At 49.0% G+C, this 18,943-nt stretch overlaps 1 protein-coding gene across 2 annotated transcripts in view; it reads left to right on the top strand.

The window, feature by feature from the left end:
• The window catches only part of SDHA (succinate dehydrogenase complex flavoprotein subunit A), a 28,272-nt gene extending 9,865 nt beyond the window's left edge, over nucleotides 1-18,407 (top strand). For both annotated transcript variants that reach the window (XM_032337885.1, XM_032337884.1), the window contains exons 5-15: nucleotides 95-259; nucleotides 1,147-1,295; nucleotides 1,967-2,091; nucleotides 4,054-4,222; nucleotides 5,024-5,219; nucleotides 5,967-6,138; nucleotides 9,251-9,369; nucleotides 14,166-14,277; nucleotides 14,449-14,579; nucleotides 16,608-16,721; nucleotides 18,050-18,407. In XM_032337885.1, coding sequence (XP_032193776.1) covers nucleotides 95-259; nucleotides 1,147-1,295; nucleotides 1,967-2,091; nucleotides 4,054-4,222; nucleotides 5,024-5,219; nucleotides 5,967-6,138; nucleotides 9,251-9,369; nucleotides 14,166-14,277; nucleotides 14,449-14,579; nucleotides 16,608-16,721; nucleotides 18,050-18,136 — 1,539 coding nt within the window. In that variant the 3' untranslated portion in view covers nucleotides 18,137-18,407. The remainder of the gene's footprint in view (nucleotides 1-94; nucleotides 260-1,146; nucleotides 1,296-1,966; nucleotides 2,092-4,053; nucleotides 4,223-5,023; nucleotides 5,220-5,966; nucleotides 6,139-9,250; nucleotides 9,370-14,165; nucleotides 14,278-14,448; nucleotides 14,580-16,607; nucleotides 16,722-18,049) is intronic.
• The last annotated feature ends 536 nt before the right edge of the window (nucleotides 18,408-18,943 follow it).

Below are 18,943 nucleotides of genomic sequence, written 5' to 3'. Positions count from 1 at the left end.
GGTTGGCAGGTTTATGTTGAAATCGTTCAGTGTAAAGTAGCCGTGAAGGTCCTGATTCCTACAAGGTACGAGGTGTCTGTTTTATGTTTTCCAGCTGGAGAACTACGGCATGCCGTTTAGCAGAACTGAAGACGGGAGGATTTATCAGCGCGCTTTTGGCGGACAGAGCCTCAAGTTTGGGAAAGGCGGGCAGGCCCACCGGTGCTGCTGCGTGGCTGACCGCACGGGCCACTCCCTGCTGCACACGTTGTATGGGAGGGTGAGGCTGCCTTGGGTGCGCGGGTTGACAGGATACAGTCTAGTTAGGCCGGGCGTGTGGGGATGAGCTGGAAACAGGCCACCCTGGGGACAGGTCGGATGTCAGAGTGTCAGGCCCGGGGTCACTTCCTGAACATCAGAGGAACATGGCCCATGTGTGTAGTAATTGTGTGGTGGTTAATGAGGAGGTGTCTGCTTCAGAAAACCGGACTGATCATCGTTACCTGCTGGGTTTGAACTGGCGGCCTGCGGCCTGCCACACTTGAGCTGTAGGAAGCGAGTGAGTACTTTCTGCCTCAGCACCTCTGAGTTCCTGAACTGGGTGTTTGCATACTTACCTGCTCAGACTGGACGAAGATTTGGGGGCCGTAGTTACTGGATAATCAGGGCCTACTTTGGCATAGCCAGATGATCAGCATTCTGAAGTATCAGAACACTGAGAAGAATCCGTTTTCTGAAGTGTTGCTTCCAGATGGGGACAGAGTATTGACACAAATGTTAGGGCAGCAGTGGCTTCTCTGGCGGAGCGCACTGACAGATGTGTGACCAGATCTGCCCGTCCGGCGGAATTGTGGGTCACACGGGGGAGCCGACAGTTTCATGAGGGCCCTCTCACGGAGCAGCTGCGTGGTCTGTGGTGTGCGTGACACGTGTGTCCTTACGTGCTGGTCATACAGCTGAGAGCAGGCTACCTGTGGGTGGTTACACAACAGCATCCGTGCTGTGGTTGATGTGACGCGACCCGGTGCTCTCCTAGAGTTCACGCTGTCCACTCGTTACACACCGGATCGGCCTCGGACCTGTTCACGTGAGCAGTATTGCTGAAGTGTCAGTGGCGTAAATGCGATTGGAACTGTGGGAACCTTGTTTTTCTCTCGTGTTTTTTAGTCTCTGCGATACGATACCAGCTATTTTGTAGAGTACTTTGCCTTGGATCTCCTGATGGAGAATGGGGAATGTCGTGGTGTTATTGCGCTGTGCATAGAAGATGGGTCCATCCATCGCATAAGAGCCAAGAACACTGTTGTGGCTACCGGGTAGGAGTCTGACTTGTATTTAACTTCTCTGGAGGGAAGTTGGGTCTCAGTTTCTTCAAATAAAGATGGAGGCACTATGGAATAGTGGTTTAATCACCGGTATCACAGGTAGTGACCTAACCCAGCAGCACAGTAAGCTTTGCCAGCCTCCGGTCTGTATCTTTGAAGGGGACAGTCACGGCAGCTGCCTCAGGTGGGCAGGGACATATCCTCCATTCACTCCTGGGAGGACCCTTGAAGAAACCGGTCCGGGGAGGCACATGACATCTTCTGGACTAACTACTTTTGCCTTCGTGGGTGCTGTGTTTGTACTGATTTTCTGGGGTAGTTTGTTCACATGATGAAAATAATTAAATTCCATTTCATACACCATCAGTTTGTTATTCTAAACCTTTAAAAGTGTGGATCCATAGACATTAAACATTTTAGTGTTAACGTAGCACGTGCTTATCAGGAAGTCGCTCGGCACCAAAGTGCGCTGAGGTACAAATGAGAGTGTCTTCCCTGTCGCTCGGGCTCCCAGCCCGGTTGCCCAGCGGGGCACAGACCACAGCACCTGCAGCTGCTCCTGGGCCGCTCTGGCCACTCTGGCGCCGTCAAAAGGGAGAAGGGCAGACCCGAAGGTTCCCTGTGCATCACGGTTCTCTCTCTGCTGCCCGTCTGTTTCCCAGAGGCTACGGCCGCACCTACTTCAGCTGCACGTCTGCCCACACCAGCACCGGTGACGGCACAGCCATGGTCACCAGGGCAGGCCTTCCCTGCCAGGACTTGGAGTTCGTGCAGTTCCACCCCACAGGTAGGACGGGGCCACGTCAGTGCGGCCCAGGCGCTTCGTGTCTTCTGAGCCGCCCACGCCTCTTGCTGCTCCTCTGCACTGCCCTGCGCGGACAGGTTGCCAGAGCCCAGCTCGTCCTTTGCTCAAGGAGGTTTTTTCCTGCTTCCCCCAAGGCAGTTTAGGGCAACAGCTTGATTAACTCTGACTCTTGCCTTGATGGTACCTGCTTCAGTCCTAAAGCCGTAAAGGCCGGGGCAGGTGCCTGGCACACAGTAGGACCTTGGCAGTGTTGACTGAGTGGGTGTCCTGATAGCCAGGGGGGACGCTGGTGACCAGAGTTGTGGCGTGGGCAGATTTCAGGGTTGTAGGAGAACAGCTGTCACAGTAGGAGTGTCAAGTCGGGATGAGCTGTGGCAGACGGGACCCCTGAGGTGGTGGGGACAGACTGCCCAGTCCTGGCAGACTGAGCCGTCTTGGGTCCTCAGACAGTTGAGTGTGTGAATGTGGGGTTCAGAAGGGAGGTCTGTGCAGGGGGTGCAGGTTTGAGAGAGCCCCTTACCCAGAAGTGACCGCCTCTTGAGAGAGACGCGTCTCATTCTGGACCTTGTTTCTTGTTGCTTTTCTAGCCTGTCAGTTGAGGGGGCATGACATGTAGCTCCCCACCTTGCTAAAGAACCTGATCTGGTGTTTTTCTCTTTGCTCTGTTTTTTCCGATCCCCAGCAGGGATGAAAAATAAAATGTTTTAGGTAGTTTAGTTTTGTTTTTAAAATTTTTAAAAATATTTATTTATTTATTTATTTAAACGATTTTATTTATTTATTTGACAGAGAGATCACAAGCAGGCAGAGAGGCAGGCAGGGGGGAAGCAGGCTCCCCGCCTGAGGCGGGCTCGATCCCAACCCTGAGATCCTGACCTGAGCTGAAGGTAGAGGCTTAACTTGCTGAGCCTCCCAGGCTTGGTTTTGTTTTGTTTTGCTTAAGATTTATCTATTTATCTGAGGGTGACAGTGCCCGAGTGGGGGGAGGGGCTGAGGAGGAGGGAGACTCAAGCCCTCTCCTCGATGAGCGCACAGAGCGAGAGCGGGGGCCCTACCAAGACTCAGACGTCAGCCAACTGAGCCGCGTTAGGTAGTTTTTTTAATTACTGTTTTTAACTCAAAAAATGTCTGAAGTTTCTGAATTCCACTTGTAAGCACGAAGCGCCCCGTCACCAGTGAGTTTAGATAGGAACTTTCCGAGCTGGTTTGTCCTACCTTGTCACAATTCCGTGGCACAAGGAGATGCTCTAAACTGAAAACAGGGGTACCTGGGTGGCTCAGTTTTTCGGTCTCTGCCTTCTGCTTGGGTCATGCTCCCGGGTCCTGGGATCGAGCCTCACATCGGGCTCCCTGCTCAGGGAGCCTGCTTCTCCCTCTCCCAGTCCCTCTGTTGGTGTTCTCTCTCTTACTACGTCTCTGTCAAGTAAATAAATAAGATCTTAAAAAAAAAAAAAGAACAGAAAACATGAATTTAACGTGCGCTTGCTTGTGTTGAAAGTTTCAACAGTTGTCACGGGAATTCTCGGGTTGGCAGAGCAGTTCTGCCGCTTTGTGCTTTTCCTTATGGGGACTTCATCTTATCTACTGTATCTACTAGAATCTTATCTACTCTTCCTAATCTTTCTTTTGTCTTACTCTCCTGAGGGCACAATGCCCTTTGCATGCCCTTTTCCTTTCCCCAAAAATATCTTGAAAAAAAAAAAAAAAAATTGCGTTTGAAATCTAGACCTAGCCCCCAACCGAGTTTGGGAATAAAGGATTGTTGAATTTTGCTGTTTTATTTCCTATTGGGGAGACAATCTTCGTTAGGTCTGCACCTCCATCCTAGATCCTGTTGGGGATGCTGTTATGTTAGCCGGGGAAAGAGTTAACCCCGACCGAGTTTGAAATCTAGACCTAGCAGTTGTTCGGTTAGAAAGAGCTAATTAATTGGGTTCTTTGCAGGTATCTACGGCGCTGGTTGTCTCATTACGGAAGGGTGCCGTGGAGAGGGAGGCATTCTCATTAACAGTCAAGGCGAGAGGTTCATGGAGCGCTATGCCCCGGTGGCAAAGGATTTGGCGTCCAGAGACGTTGTATCTCGGTCCATGACCCTGGAAATCCGTGAAGGAAGGTCTGTGTGCTTATCTCCAAAGGTGTCTGAGCGCACGCACACGCACACGCACACGCACACCCCTGCTTTCTCTTTTGGTGGCTGCTGTTTGTGTCTGCATCTTAACATGGGCTGGTGTGACTGTGTATGAGTTTCGGCACCTCCTCCCAACTGGGTAGGTTGCGTGCAGCCGCCTGCTGCCCTCTGACTGACTGTCACTGTCATGTCGCCCTAGAGACCAGCTTCTGGGGAGTTGGGCTGGTCTGACCTAAATCTCAAGTCTGTGCAACATCGTCTGTATGCGTGTGAGTGAGTGTTGTGACAGAGACAGACAAGCTGGCAGTCTGAAGTTAGCGTGTGGACCGCGGGTGCGGCTCGGGGACCTGCTGAGCACAAGCCCGTGGCGTTCCCTGAAGCAGCGTCGGCTCTTCAGTGTCCGCACTGCCTTACTGCGGTGCTTCTTGTCAAAGTTCTGGGGTTACGGCCTCTAGACACGTTATATTTGCAGTATTTGCATTAGAAGGACTCATTTATCAAGGAAAACACACTGTGACTTCCCAAGACCGGAGTGTGAGCCGGTGAGGGCCGAGTGTCTGTCCACGTTCTGGCTGTGTCCCAGCACGTCTGGCTGTGTCCCAGCACGTGGAGTCCCCCCAGGCCAGGGTAGGTGCTCGGAAAAGACGTGAAGAATGGATGACCACAAGTGAGGGGACATTCCGTACAGCCTGAGAAAAGTGCGACCTGATGTGCTTCAGTGACTTTGCGGTCTCACATCCTCTGTATTTACTGTTCTCTCCCCCCCATGATGTCCTCCTCCACCAGAGGCTGCGGCCCGGAGAAGGACCACGTGTACCTGCAGCTGCATCACCTGCCCCCGGAGCAGCTGGCCATACGCCTGCCCGGCATCTCGGAGACGGCCATGATCTTCGCGGGCGTGGATGTCACTAAGGAGCCGATCCCCGTCCTTCCCACTGTGCATTATAACATGGGTGGCATTCCCACCAACTACAAGGGGCAGGTGACCAAGCCGGGACCCTTCCACGGGGGGGGCGGGCAGGAACGACAGGCCCACCCTCACAGTTGTCCCTCTGGACCCAGAGAACACAGAAACCTCGTTCAGATGTTTCCCTCAGCACAGTCGCCGCTGGAGGGCAGAGCAGGGCCCGGGCACACGCTAGCGTTCACCCTCGCTCTGCAAGGACGAGCAGTCACCGGTGACAGCGACCCCTCCAGAGCACACAGTTATGGACACAGTATCATTTGCAGCTTTTCCCAGTTTATAGTTTATTTTCCCGGATGACCTCCTGTTACTTTTACTGTGACCTTGTAAATCATATCTCCTCACAGCACATACTTGTGGGTGGCTTGCAGACCACCCAGGGCTTTTTGGTTTGTGACTTTTGCCTCTCCTCAGATGAGGTGGCTGGGACGCTCCTCCGCACTTTGCAGACAAGCCATGCGCCGTACTCCATTCCCTTCCTCGGAATCCAGAGCTGGAGTGGGTTGGGGGGGCGGGTGGGGGACGAGGTTTGGAATGAGCGGTAGATGTGGGAGTGAAGTGACAGGTGTTGCCAGGGGGGTCCTTCGACCTGAGTCTGCCTGGGGTGGCTGAGCGTCCGGGTGCAGACTCAGGGCTCCCTGTAGACGACAGCAGGTCTGGTCCTTACCTGCCGTCCTTCCTCCGGGCCTGCAGGCAGACGCCCCCGTCCTGGGAAGGAGGGCTGTGCAGACCGGGCTCCTGAAGCCTGAAGTCTTCCTTCCACAGGTCCTCAGGCATGTGAACGGCCAGGATCAGATCGTGCCCGGCCTGTATGCCTGTGGGGAGGCCGCCTGCGCCTCCGTGCACGGTGCCAACCGCCTCGGGGCGAACTCGCTCTTGGACCTGGTCGTCTTCGGCAGGGCGTGTGCCCTGAGTATCGCAGAGTCCTGCAGACCCGGTACGTGTTTTCGTCAGGGACTCAGGCTGTTTCGGGAAGTGATAGGTTACCGTGTCTTGATTTGTTGGAAATCTGCGGAGTGATCATGGAGGGGTGGTCTGGTTTTCTGCCTTAAGTGAAGGGACCGTGATTCAGAGATTTATATTGTGACAGACAAGACTGGACACAGGCTGGGTGAGTGTCTTAACAATTTAGAGGATAACCTGGTTTTGGTCAGATCTTGTTCTGTGGTCGTTAATGTTCTCTTTAGAAAAGTCCCTGTGAGGGAGTTGTTTCGAGAGGAAGTGTGCCACATGCTGCTTGCTTGTTACCGATCACGACTTGCAAGGAAATATTTCAGACAGTACATGTGACTATATGTAAGTTCTCAGTACTTACGGAAAAGTAACTTTGGTTTTTCTAAAAAAAAAGGAAAAAAAAGGAAATGATCTGTTAAAGCACAACGTAATGCACACAAAGGATCGGGCACAGGCGTCCCTGTGGCGTCACAGCGGTTTTCAGTCCGCGACTGTGTTCCTCTGGTCACTTAATAACCTGAGGGAATAGCGCCCCGTGCTGGAAGCGTGAGTCCCGCGGGGGGCAGGACATGTGCCGTCCCAGTGAGCTCCCAGAGGTCTCCGTGCAGGTTCCCGTGGCCTGTTCGCTCAGGACTGCGGGTGACATGAAGACACTGTTCCCGAGGGTGGGACCGTGGGATCCCTGGGCTCTGCTCTGCCCAGTAGGCTTCACTGGTGGTGCCGGTGCAGTCTCAGTTCTGCCGTTTCTATGGAACAAAACTCTTTACGAAATCAAGTTGGGGGAAGTCTTACTGTCCTGCTAGTTGAACACAGCCCCCAACATCACGGGCCCCACTCGCCTTCCTGCCTGCAGTTAGCAGGTACGTGTGACAGACGGTTACACTTTCAGATGCCATCTCCCTTTCCGACCAAGTCGCTGATGGGCAGAGGTGGGGCCCTGTCCCTGTCTTTGCTGTAAAGGCAAGAGTCAGATCCCCTAGTCTGGTAGAGAATCCACAGCCCACTGCACTGCAGCGGTGAGGCCTGAAATCCGATCTCTGAGCAAAGCAGAAAGTTTGAGCTTCCCTTTGTTTGAAAATGACAAAAAGGAAGTTTTATTAAAATATCTTGTACTTTAATATCTGAAGGATCGATACACACTTCAAAAAAAGTTTTTTAAGTTAGTGATTAAAAATGGAATACGGTGCTCATCCGTGCAGTAGCACGAAGGGACCCCAGACGTATTGGGTCATATGATCCGGGCTCACGAGGCTGCACATGTCAGGTTTTACTTGTGTAACATGATGGAAGAGACAAAATTGGGAATAAGATGGTTCAGTGGCTGCCGTTCTAATCATGGTGGGCCTTGCGCAGCTCTGTTTGGCAAAATATGCAAAACCACACCAGAAATGATCCTGCACCTTAATTACACTTTTTTTTTTTTATTTTTTAAGATTTCATTTATTTGACAGACATGGAGAGAGAGAACACAACCAGGGGAGTGGGAGAGGGAGAAGCAGGCTTCTTGCTAAGCAGGGAGCCTGACGTGGGGCTCCTTCCCAGTATCCTGGGATCACGACCTGAGCCAAAGGCAGACGCCCAGCAGCTGAGCCAGCCAGGCGCCCCATACTTTACAACTTTTAAAACCAGAAAGGGAAGGAAAAACATTGCTACATCCTCCCAAACATGAGAATTTTAAACATTCTGTACCCTAATTATGTATCCTATTCGGTACCTGAATTGTGATGGTTACGGGAACCCATACCTGTGTCGAAATTTGTAGAATTGTGCACTTAGAGAAAAGTAACTTTGGTAAATGATCACTTTTCAATTTTTTTTTTAAAATTTTAATTTTTTAATATATTTATTTTTAAGTGGGCTCCATGCCCACTGTGGAACCCAGCACAGGGCTTGAACTCACAACCCTGAGATCAGACCTGAGCTGAGACCAAGAGTCAGGTGCTTAACTGTCTGAGCCACCTGGAGCCCCAGATGATCACCTTTTTTTAAAAAAACATTACCAACCAAAGCGGAGACCGCAGCTGGCCTGGAAGAGCTGGGGCGGGTCACTCGAGAGACTGCTGCTCTGCCCCTTACGGAGCGCGGCTGTGAGCAACCCTGCTGCACCCGCAGACTTTGCTTCCTCATTTCATACCCTCTCCCATATTACCCACTGAAGAAAATAACATTTCCAAATGTCATTTAAAAAAGAAAAAGCTTTAAAAATTTTAAAACATTTTAAAATTTTAAAATATTTTAAATTTTCGGGTCACCTGGGTGGCTCAGTCGGTTGAGTGGCTGCCTTCAGCTCAGGGCATGATTCCAGGGTCCTGAGATCGAGCCCCACATAGGGCTCCCTGCTCGGTGGGAAGCCTGCTTCTCCCTCTCCTTCTGCCTGCCTCTCTGTCCACTTGAACTCTCTCTCTCTGTGTCAAAAAAAAAAAAAAAATCTTTAAAATATTTTAGAAAAGTCAGAGAAACATATCGTGAGGTTTAGATAAGCAGATGCAAAGGTCCGAATCAGCAGGAGAGTTGTTTTTTTTTTTTTTTTTTTTTAAAGATTTTATTTATTTGTCAGAGAGAGAGAGAGTACACACAAGCAGACAGAGTGGCAGGCAGAGGCAGCGAGAGAAGCAGGCTCCCTGCCGAGCAAGGAGCCCGATGTGGGACTTGATCCCAGGACCCCAGGATCATGACCTGAGCCGAAGGCAGCTGCTTAACCAACTGAGCCACCCAGGCGTCCCAGCAGGAGAGTTTTTTAAACATGCCTGGCCAGGCCCGCCCTCAGCCCTGAGTGAGGACCGTCATTGGTGGGGGTGGGGCACGTTGCAGAATTTTCGGAAGGTGCTCGCTATCGTGAAGGTGCCAGTTTTCCATTCAATAGAGTGATAATGTGTAAATCTAATTTTTAAACTTAGGAATGGTGTCTGTTTTGTTCAGAGATTTCTTACTGGATACCTACTCCTTGCCAGAGCTTTGACTCTATGTTTACCCTTTGGCTCCAGGTCAGTATGTGGTGCCTTAGGTCTCCGGTGGTCCAGGAGAAATATCAGCTCAGATTATGTGTACATCTTCCAAACTCCATTAAATTCTAGCATTTTGTCTGTGTTCCTTAGGAGATAAAGTTCCCCCGATCAAACCCAATGCCGGGGAAGAGTCTGTCATGAATCTTGACAAGCTGAGGTTCGCTGACGGAAGCATAAGAACGTCAGAACTGCGGCTGAGCATGCAGAAGGTGAGCGCCACACACACTCCACACGCTGCCGGGGCAGACCGTGTGCCCACAGCCCTGTGCCAGGCTTGGGGCCAACAGCAAAGGGACACGTTCCACCCTGAAGGCTGGAGGTAGCTGCGCAGGGCAGAGACGCAGTCCTTTCGTGCGCCCCAGCTGCTCGCATGTGGCTGTCCCCTCCTCAGACCCTCTCTGCTGTCGGATGTGTCAGAGCCTAAAAGGGGAGGGACAGTGCAAGGTCTGAGGAGCTCCGTTCCCAGCTGGGAGCTCCTTAAAGCCCTACACGTCTCATTGCCAAGAGGTTAATGCCCCATCACACCCAGCCTCCAGCAGCTCTGTCAGAGTCTCTGAACTGGGCCCATGAAGCCGCTAAATAACAGCAGGAGGAGAGCGGACTTCAGGCTGTGGGGGGCGGAGATCTGATCTGCGCACTGGTGGTTGTCAGGGCATTTACCTTCTAGATCAGCAAGTCTGATGGGATCTTCTCTGGGTTCCCCCTGTGACCTTGGAGCCTGTTTTCTGACTAAAGAACTGAATCCTAATTTTATTCAACTTCAGTTTACCCTAAAGCACTACTTGTGGCTGCTGCATTGGATAATGTGGGGTTGGATAAACACAGCCCATAAGACTGCTAGACGTCCACCAGAGTCTTCAAATACAGGGATTCCTGGTCCATGAATGGGATCTCTGTCCACTTAAAATCATGTTCAAGGATTTCTTTGTGGAGGTGCATTCTGAAAAGAAGCCCCTTGCTTTTAGTCATATGCTGAGGGGTCTTTTGGGGTCACTATCAAAAGAAAAATGTTGCATACTGCTACTTTTATAGGACTGTGGTTCTGTGTGTGGGGAGGCTGGGCTCCAGGGAGGCTCCCAGAGAAGGTGAGGCAGATGGCGCCAGTGAAGGACAGAAGGATGTTGAAGAAAAGCAGACAAGAGGTGCTGCGCAGGACTTCCACAGGGTACTGACCCAGGAGTTGGAGGCCAGCTACGGCAGATGTAACCATTGCCCTGGGTCTTAGGAACCTCTGTTTGGGGGTGGAAGTGGTAAATTCATAAGGTATTTTGAAATAGGAAGTCCTGGGGGCATTCCCACCAAATAAGAGACATACAGATCTTTGACTTGCGATGGTGTTACGTGCCTGTGACAGTTGAAAATGTTCTAAGTCATAAGTGCATTTAAAACACCTCTAACTTAGTGAACATCTGCTTCACCGACCTCAGTTGTGAGCCGGCAGTAGGGAAAACTCATCTGCCACAAAGCCTGTTTCATAGTGTTGTCGACTGCCTCGTGTGACGTACTGAATACTGAAAGTGGGAAAACGGCTGTATGTGTGTGGACGGTTGTTCACCCTCGGGGTCGTGGGGCCGGGTGGGGGCTGCAGCTGCGGCCAGTGCCCAGGGACGCCGAAGGCACGTGGCTAGCCTGGGCGAAGAGGAGGCTCCAGACTACGGTTTCTGTGAATGCAGACCGCTTCTGCACCGCTGTGAGGGTGAGGAACAGGAAGTCAAGCCGTCATGGGTTAGGGACCTTTGGAATTGTTACCTGCTGGGCCAGGCTCCAGTTGTCTGAACAAAATCCTCCCTTCTTGGAGTGCACACTTGCGTTGGAGGACTGATTGTTCTGCTGAGTTCAGCTGATAACAGTAAGAGAAAAGAAGCAAGGTGTGTATTGAAAGGGAGCAGACGAAAGTATCGTCATTTACAGATACAGCTAAAAATCTCAAGACAATAAGTAAAAAGACTAGTAAAAACAAGAATGAACTAGGATGTCTGTATAAAAGATTCCTCAGTAGCTTTCAAGGATGCTTGCAATAATCCACTTGAAAATTACCCCGTTCACAGCACAACCAGAAGTTTACAACGTCCTAACCCTGAAGAGGATGAAAACGTGGGCACTGAAGAACATAAAAGAATGTTTTAACTAACATCTGCTAGATTCTAAGATAGTTTTCTCCATTTGCTTGTCCCGAGAACCCAGGACATTTGATGGTGGGCGTTAAAATTTTGAAATGATGTATTGTTCTGGGGCTTCTGAGGGGCTCAGTGAGTTAAGCATCTGACGTGGGCTTGGGTCACAACCTCAGGGTCCTGGGATCGAGCCCTGCGGCAGGGATGCGGTTCTTCGCCCTCACTTGTGGTCTTGGTCTCTCAATAAAATTAAAAAAAAATAAAAATAAAAATAAAATTATGTGTCATTCTAAAGAAAGAGATGACATGCCTGTTAAATAGAACTAAATCAGCAAGCTTTATTAGCTTGTGGTAGAGGTGAGTGCACAAAGTGGAGTCTAGAAGTGGGCCCAGGCACACACTGTGATTGAGCACGGGGTAGAGGGGTTTTTCAAGAGTGATGAAAGGCCATTGAGTAGGTGATCGGAAACAAGGGTAGATCCCAAAATAAATGTCAGGTTTATTTCATGTCATATTTCTTAAGAGCATAAGCCATAAAGCCATACAGGAATTTGATACATGAGCGGTTTTCTGCAAGATGAACCAGAAGACGGGCAGGAGGATTCCCAAGGCTCTGACTTCTCACTCTTCTTCATGACCGCCCACCCCATGCTCTCTGCTGACCACCTCAGCCTCAGCACTCCTTAGTTTGTGTCTCCAACAGGCCGTCTGCTGGCTCCTAGAACAGCTGCCACCAGATCTCGAGAGTGGAGCTAGTGTCTCCTCGGGACTTTGAAGGTAGAGCCCTTATGCCTTTGTGCCACCCTTCAGTGCCGCGTGCCTCCGAAGTCCGTCTGCTTGCGATCACAGATCCTGGCCGAGTCCACAGACTACCCCCCCCGAAATGCAAACTGTTCGGCTTTAATGTATGTGGATTTAAAGACATATACTTAATGGGAACGTAGAAGCATTTTTTAAAAGCTTTCATCAAAACTGCATTTTAACTTCAATTTATGGTAAAACTGTCAATGAGGCAAGTATAGAGGGAGTATACCCCAGTGTAGCGAAGGCCGTGTATGACGAGTCCACAGCTAGTGTCAGACTCAGGGGTGAAAAGCCGAAAGCTTTTCTCATCCCGGAGACACGACAGAGAGGTTCACTGTCAACACTTGATTCAGCACGGCCCTGGAAGTCCTGGCTGGAGAAGTCAGGCAGGAAAGAAACCAAGGCATCTAAAATGGAAAGGAGGAAGTAAAAGTGCCTGTTTACAGGCATATCAGATCACATGACACAGACTCTACCAAAAAACTTAGAACTAGTAAGTCAGTTCAATAAAGTTGACAGATACAGAATCAATACATAAAAATCTGTTGTTTCTGTTACACAAATAATGAACATTCAGAAAGAGAAATTAAGGAAATAATTCTGTTTACAATTGCATCAGAAAGAATGATTTTGACCAAGGACGGGGAAAAATCTGTACACTGAAAATTGTATAAAGTATTAATGAATATAGTTGAGGACATAAATAAGTGGGAAGATATTCTGTCTCATGGACTGGAAGAAGTAATATTATAAAATTTACATATTACCCAAAGCTGTTCACAGACTCAGTACAGTCTTATTAGAATTCCAATGGCATTTTTTACAAAAATAGAACAAACCTAAAATGTATATGGAGCCACAAAAGAGCCTGAATAGCCAAAGCAATCAGAGAAAAAAAAAGCTGGAGGCATATCTCTCCCGGATTTCAAACTATGTTACAAAGGAATAGTAATCAAAACAGTAAGGTATTGGCCTAAAAACAGACCTCTGTAGATCAATGGAATAGAAGCAAGCTCATTAATAAACCAGTGTATATGGCTGATAATTTACAACAGAAGAGCCAAGAATATCCAGTGGGAAAAGAACGGTCTCTTTAATGGTGCTGGAAAAACTGAACAGCCATGTGCAAAAAACGGACTCAAAATGGATTAAAGATTAAAGGCTTGAATGTAAGACCCGAGACCATAAAACTCAGAGAAGAAAACTCAAGCAGTAAGCTTCTGAATGGGTTAGGGTCGGTCTTGGTGGTGACTTTTTGGATTTGACATCAAGAGCAGAGGCAAGAAAAGTAAAAATAAACTGTTGGGACCACAGCAGACTTAAGCTTCGGCACAGCAGAGGAGACCAACAAAAGGAAAAGGCAGCCTGTAGAATGGGAGGAAATACTTGCAAGTCATGTATCTGATAAGGGACTCCTATCCCAAAACACACAAAGTACTCCTACAACTCGGTAGAATAAAAACAACCTAAGAAATGGGCAGAGGATCGGAACAGACGGTTTTCCAAAGAAAACATGCAGTTGGCAAACGGACATGAAAAGATGCTCAGCATCACTCATCGTGGGGGAAATGCTAATCAGAATCACATTTCATCACACCTGTCAGAAATGGTTAGTATCAGAAAGACCAGAAACAGGAATGTTGGCAAGGATTCGGAGAGAGGGGAGCCCTCACGCGCTGTTGGTGGGAATGCAGGCTCGTGCAGCCGCTGTGGAGAGCAGTGTGGGGGGTCCCCCCCCAGTTAAAAATAGAACTGTGTGATCCAGCAATCCTAGCTCTGTATGTATTCAGAGGGAATGAAAACACGATTCCAGAAGATGTCTGTGCCCCATTCCTATTTCAGTGTTGTTTACAATAGCCAAGAAAAGAGGTGTCTGATGGTTAGTAACGATGGGTGTGTATGTGCTGTGTATGCATATACGCATATGGGGTTGTGAGTTTGAGTCCCACATTGGGTTTAGAGATTATTTCAAAATAAAATCTTTAAAAGTAAAAATGAAACGCACAAGAAAAAGTCTGAAGGGTTTACCAGTTTTAGACCTGGCTTCACACCAACTGAAGATTTACAGATGATATTTTGTGTTACAGTCGATGCAGAATCACGCTGCAGTGTTCCGTGTGGGAAGTGTGCTACAGGAAGGCTGTGAGAAGATCAGCCAGCTCTATGGAGACCTGAAACATCTGAAGACCTTTGACCGAGGTGAGCCGTTCATGGGGCCCTGGGTGTACTTGGGGCGCGGGTATCTGCGAGGCTGCCTCAGAGTCCTGTGTGTCCCTGCTGTGTGAGTGGATGCTGGCAAGCCCACAGCGGCAGCCCTGAGGACACATCTGACTGGATGCTGTCTCTAGTGGGTGCCTTGTGTGTCCCCAGGAATGGTCTGGAACACCGACCTGGTGGAGACCCTGGAGCTACAGAACCTGATGCTCTGTGCGCTTCAGACCATTTATGGAGCAGAGGCCCGCAAGGAGTCGCGGGGCGCTCACGCCCGGGAAGATTACAAGGTGCGTCCTCACAGCACATCCCAGGGGCACGTCATGTCCTCTGTCCGCTGGCATTGCTCAGTCCCTCACCGTGCACTTCTGTACATTTCACTCCATGTTCCCAAAAGTAAATTGAAAAAATGCTTTTTTTGCCCCTCTGATAACTCTCATACTTCGGTGTCACTGTGTCTGGTACCAGCATGACTTGTTCTTGCCTCAGATCGGCCTCTGCTCCTGGCAGTGGCGTTGCTGGGAGCCTACCCGACTTTTCCTAGGTCCGAGATTAGCCCACAGTCTGTGTACTGCGGCCAGAAAATGTTAACAATGAGTAAATGACTGAGGCCTGACCTTATCTTGGTCTGATTTCTTTTTCTTTTTTTTTAGATTTTATTTATTGGAGAGAGAGTGCACACGCACGAACAGAAGCAGGCGGGCAGGGGGTGAGGGGAAGAGTGAGAGAGAGAAGCAGACTCCTTGCCAAGCAGGGAGCCCGAGGCGGGGCTGGAGCCCCAGAGCGCTGAGACCCAGGACCTGAGCCAGAGGGGGATGCTTAACCAACTGAGACACCAGATGCCCCTGAATGACCTGATCTTTATGCAGAGTACAGTTCAGATTCTTCCAGACAGAATGCTCAGCATATGATGGGAAAACATTGAGGACATGGGCACTTGAGGGCAGACACCGCCTTCCAGACAGATAGGCTTTGGTCCAGGACAGAGTGGTGGAGCTGGGAGCAGCCACACCAGTCAGCTGGGCACAGGCGAGTGGGAAGATTGGCCCCAGCAAGAGGCTGACATTCTGAGTCACTGTGGAATTTTACTAATTTACCTGCCAGCCACTGCAGCTGGATTAGGCACATTCGTCACCTGTACTGAGAAGTAGACGCCTCCCCAGCTGTGGGTCTGTTGGCAGTTCGTGTGGCCGCGGTGAACGAGTTTCTGTTCAGTCACAGCAGTCGGGCAGGTGGAGGCTGCTGGCCCCGGAGAACTCACCCCTGCTGTGTGTTTAGAAAGAAGGGAGGGTGCTGCAGCCCCGCTTGCTCCCGGGTTTGTGTTTTATTCATTCATTTTTATAGAAAGCTGCTTTTGGTACACTTCTGTGTTTTAATTTTTATTCTGTTGACTTTTTTTAAATTTAAATTTTAGGTAGTTGACACACGTGTGGTGTTGGTTTCTGGATTAGAATTCACTGACTCATCACTTCTATACCACACTCAGGGCTCATCACAGCAGACACCCTCCTGATCCCATCCCCCACCCACCTCCCTGTCAGCCCTCAGTTCGATCTTATTTTTAAGTGATCTGTACCCCAGCACGGCGCTGAAACTCACGACCCGTGCTCCATTGGCTGAGTCAGTGGTGCCCCTGGTTTTTATTTAAAGCAGCTCTTGTATGCCTTCTCCATTACCGTGTGTAGGCTATCCCTTAATAGTATTCAGCTTCTTTTTAAGAGTTTTTGAGTAAAATTTTAATGTAATTGCTTAAAGTGAAACATTTAAATGAAAAAAGCTAAAAGAAGAAATTGAAATCTCCCAGTATATGAGCAAAAAGACAAAGTATTTGGTGAACTTTTAATTGCATGAAACGTCAGGCTAATTTGTGCTGAGGCACTGGGGTGAGCGAACGGTTTGCCCGCACACTGCGGGATGGACGGGTGCTCCGGGAGGCTGGCCGCCGGCAAACGTGAGACGGTTGTCTCTCTCCGTCCCACTTGGAGTTGGGACTTAATTGCACTTCTTTCGTACTCTGTGTTCTTCTAGGTCAGGTACACGCAAAATGGGTTTTCACTAGGAATTGTAGAAGGGAAGGGACATGGGTTGAAAGGTGGGCTGGGGATGTCCTGCTCTCTGTGACCCAGGTCTGCTTGGGACAGTGGATACCTCCTTGTTGAGTGGGATCTAGGGGGATTCATATCAGACTAGTCTCCCGTGTATCATTTTAATGAGTTTGCCCTGGTTTCCACTTATATTGCCCTGTTAGAGAACTAAGAAATTTGAAGTGTAATTGTTACGGGCGTTTGCTGAAATCAAGTTCCTTTCTCGGGCCTCAGGAGCGGATTGACGAGTATGACTACTCCAAGCCCATCCAGGGGCAGCAGAAGAAGCCGTTCGAGGCGCACTGGAGGAAGCACACCCTTTCCTACGTTGATGTCAAGACTGGGAAGGTATGAGGGGGGCGTGTTGTGCTCACGTGTGCACTGATCGTATGCAGTCCCACACGTGTGCACTGATCGTATGCAGTCCCACACGTGCTGCAGTTCAGCATACGATGGGCTGGGAGAACCAATGGGGTTTTAGTTGACGGGTGACAGAATTGAGACACTCCTGGAAAGGACACTCGGGCTTCTGCCTGGAAACAGAATCCAGTGTAGGGGGTGGTTTAAGGGCTGGCCTTCCACAGCTTTAGCCCCCAGCAGGGAGTGAGCACCCAAGCCTTGGTGTGAAGGGAAGTGATGATGATTCTGGAGCCCCTTGAGAGTGAGGACAGGGGATAGGACTGGGACAGGAAAAGACTCCTTTTTTCCCATTGGCCGGACCACCTGGGAGCAGCCTCCGGTCGCCCGGGGGTATTCTGTGCAGCCGGTAGCATTGGCCTGGGCGCAGAGCAGGCAGAGGAGGGGGTGAGGTGGGCAGAGTCCTAGGAACAGCCAGTGTCAGTACAGTGGAGGCTCCTAGTCTTACTGCAGCAAAGCATAGTTCACCCATTTGGCATTTCTGCTGGGCATTAAGAATCAGAAATAAGACATAAAGTGTTTCCCCTCGCGCCCTTCCGGTTTGGAAGGGATAGTCTTGATCGTTCATGTGAGTCTGCAGAAACAATGTTGTGCTCTCTTGCCATCACTTAATACGGAGAGCCTCAGGTGTCTGTTGTTTTCAGGTAGGCAGTAACTTCCTTAATTTTGCATGAAGGCTCTTTTCTGACAGTGTAGAGAAAGAAATCAGACTTCCCTCTCAGGACAGTCCTGTTTTTAGTAATGTTCAAGGCTTTTCACAATTACAAAAGGAAGTATAGAAAGTACAAAAATAGAATTAATTTTTGTAAGCTGCCCAGTCAGAGGTAGCCTTCACTGCCGTGCTGAAATACTTCCTGCAGGTTTTGCATGTATGTGCGTACACGTTTCCTTACGTGTATGTATATAAATACAAGTAGGAAAAACGATTTGTAAATACATAGTTTAAACATAATTAAAGAATGATAGTTGTATGCAGGGTTTCACTTCTTGTCCATTTGTGTAAAGCATCAAGAATTTAATACATTTGTTTTAATTGCTGTATTTCATTACATGGATTTACCATAAGTTTTGGGGCTGGTCCCCTGTTGTGCATTTAGATCATTTTTTACTTTGTTACTGAAAAATACTCCAGTGAGTCCTTGTGTTTTTAAGTTCCTGAAATATGTCTGCAAATAACTTTTATAGCTAATTTTTCAAAAAAGGCACAAGAGAATGCTATTTGTATGGTTTCTGTTTTATTGTCGATTCTTCTTTTTAAGGTTTCATTGGAATACAGACCAGTGATCGACAGAACTTTAAACGAGGCTGACTGTGCCACGGTCCCTCCAGCCATTCGCTCCTACTGACGAGACCAGAGTTGACCAGCTTTTGTAATTATGTATAATAGCTCGTGCCTGTCTTCATTTCCTCATTACCTTTTTAAAATCCGTACTCAAGCGAGTAAGGAATGCCATTGGACTAGGGATCATCTACCCGGTGGCCGGAAGCTTTCCGGGAATCAGCAGCCAGAAGTGTGAGTGAAGCTTGCCTTTCTCCTTTGCTTCATTCTTGTGAAATAATAAAACTGGGCCTGATTCTTCAATAAATCATAAATAAATTGCAAACTTCTATCTCCAAGTCCATTTAAAGCTTATGCTGTTTAATTTGAGGCATGTTTGTTGACCTAAAATACCGAAATCCAGAAATCTTATATATATTAAGTAAAAATGAATTTTGGTGTTGACAGCACATGAAGAAAACAAACATTTCATTTCCTTCTTGTTCTTCGTAAGCAAATTGTTTAATGGGTGACCATGTGTCCTGAAGTATTTCAATAGCCAGATACTAAAGGAGACAGAAGTCAGTGGGTTTCTTCCTTCCTGGCTTGCTTTCAGGTGCTGGTCAGGGTCCCTTTCCTCCTTCGTGCTTGTGCGGGGCTGGCTTCCTTACGATGGGGCCGAGACAGTCAGGGTCATTGATTTTACTGATTCTCAGTTGTAGGGATTGTCCGGTAATTCCGTAAAACATTCACGTCTTCAGAGCTGACCTCAGTTGTCCCCGAATCCTCTCCCCTGTCTCCCCCACAGCAGCCACTTCAGTTCTCTTCTTAGTGTTTTAAGAGAAAAAGAAAGCAAACCTGTATTTGCATTATTATGCACACCTTGTCTGCATAT

The sequence above is a fragment of the Mustela erminea genome, chromosome 3 (assembly GCF_009829155.1).
Source record: "Mustela erminea isolate mMusErm1 chromosome 3, mMusErm1.Pri, whole genome shotgun sequence".
NCBI classification, from domain to species: Eukaryota; Metazoa; Chordata; class Mammalia; order Carnivora; family Mustelidae; genus Mustela; species Mustela erminea.
Note: the sequence above shows the minus strand (reverse complement) of the source record. Positions and strands in the feature narration are given on the sequence as shown.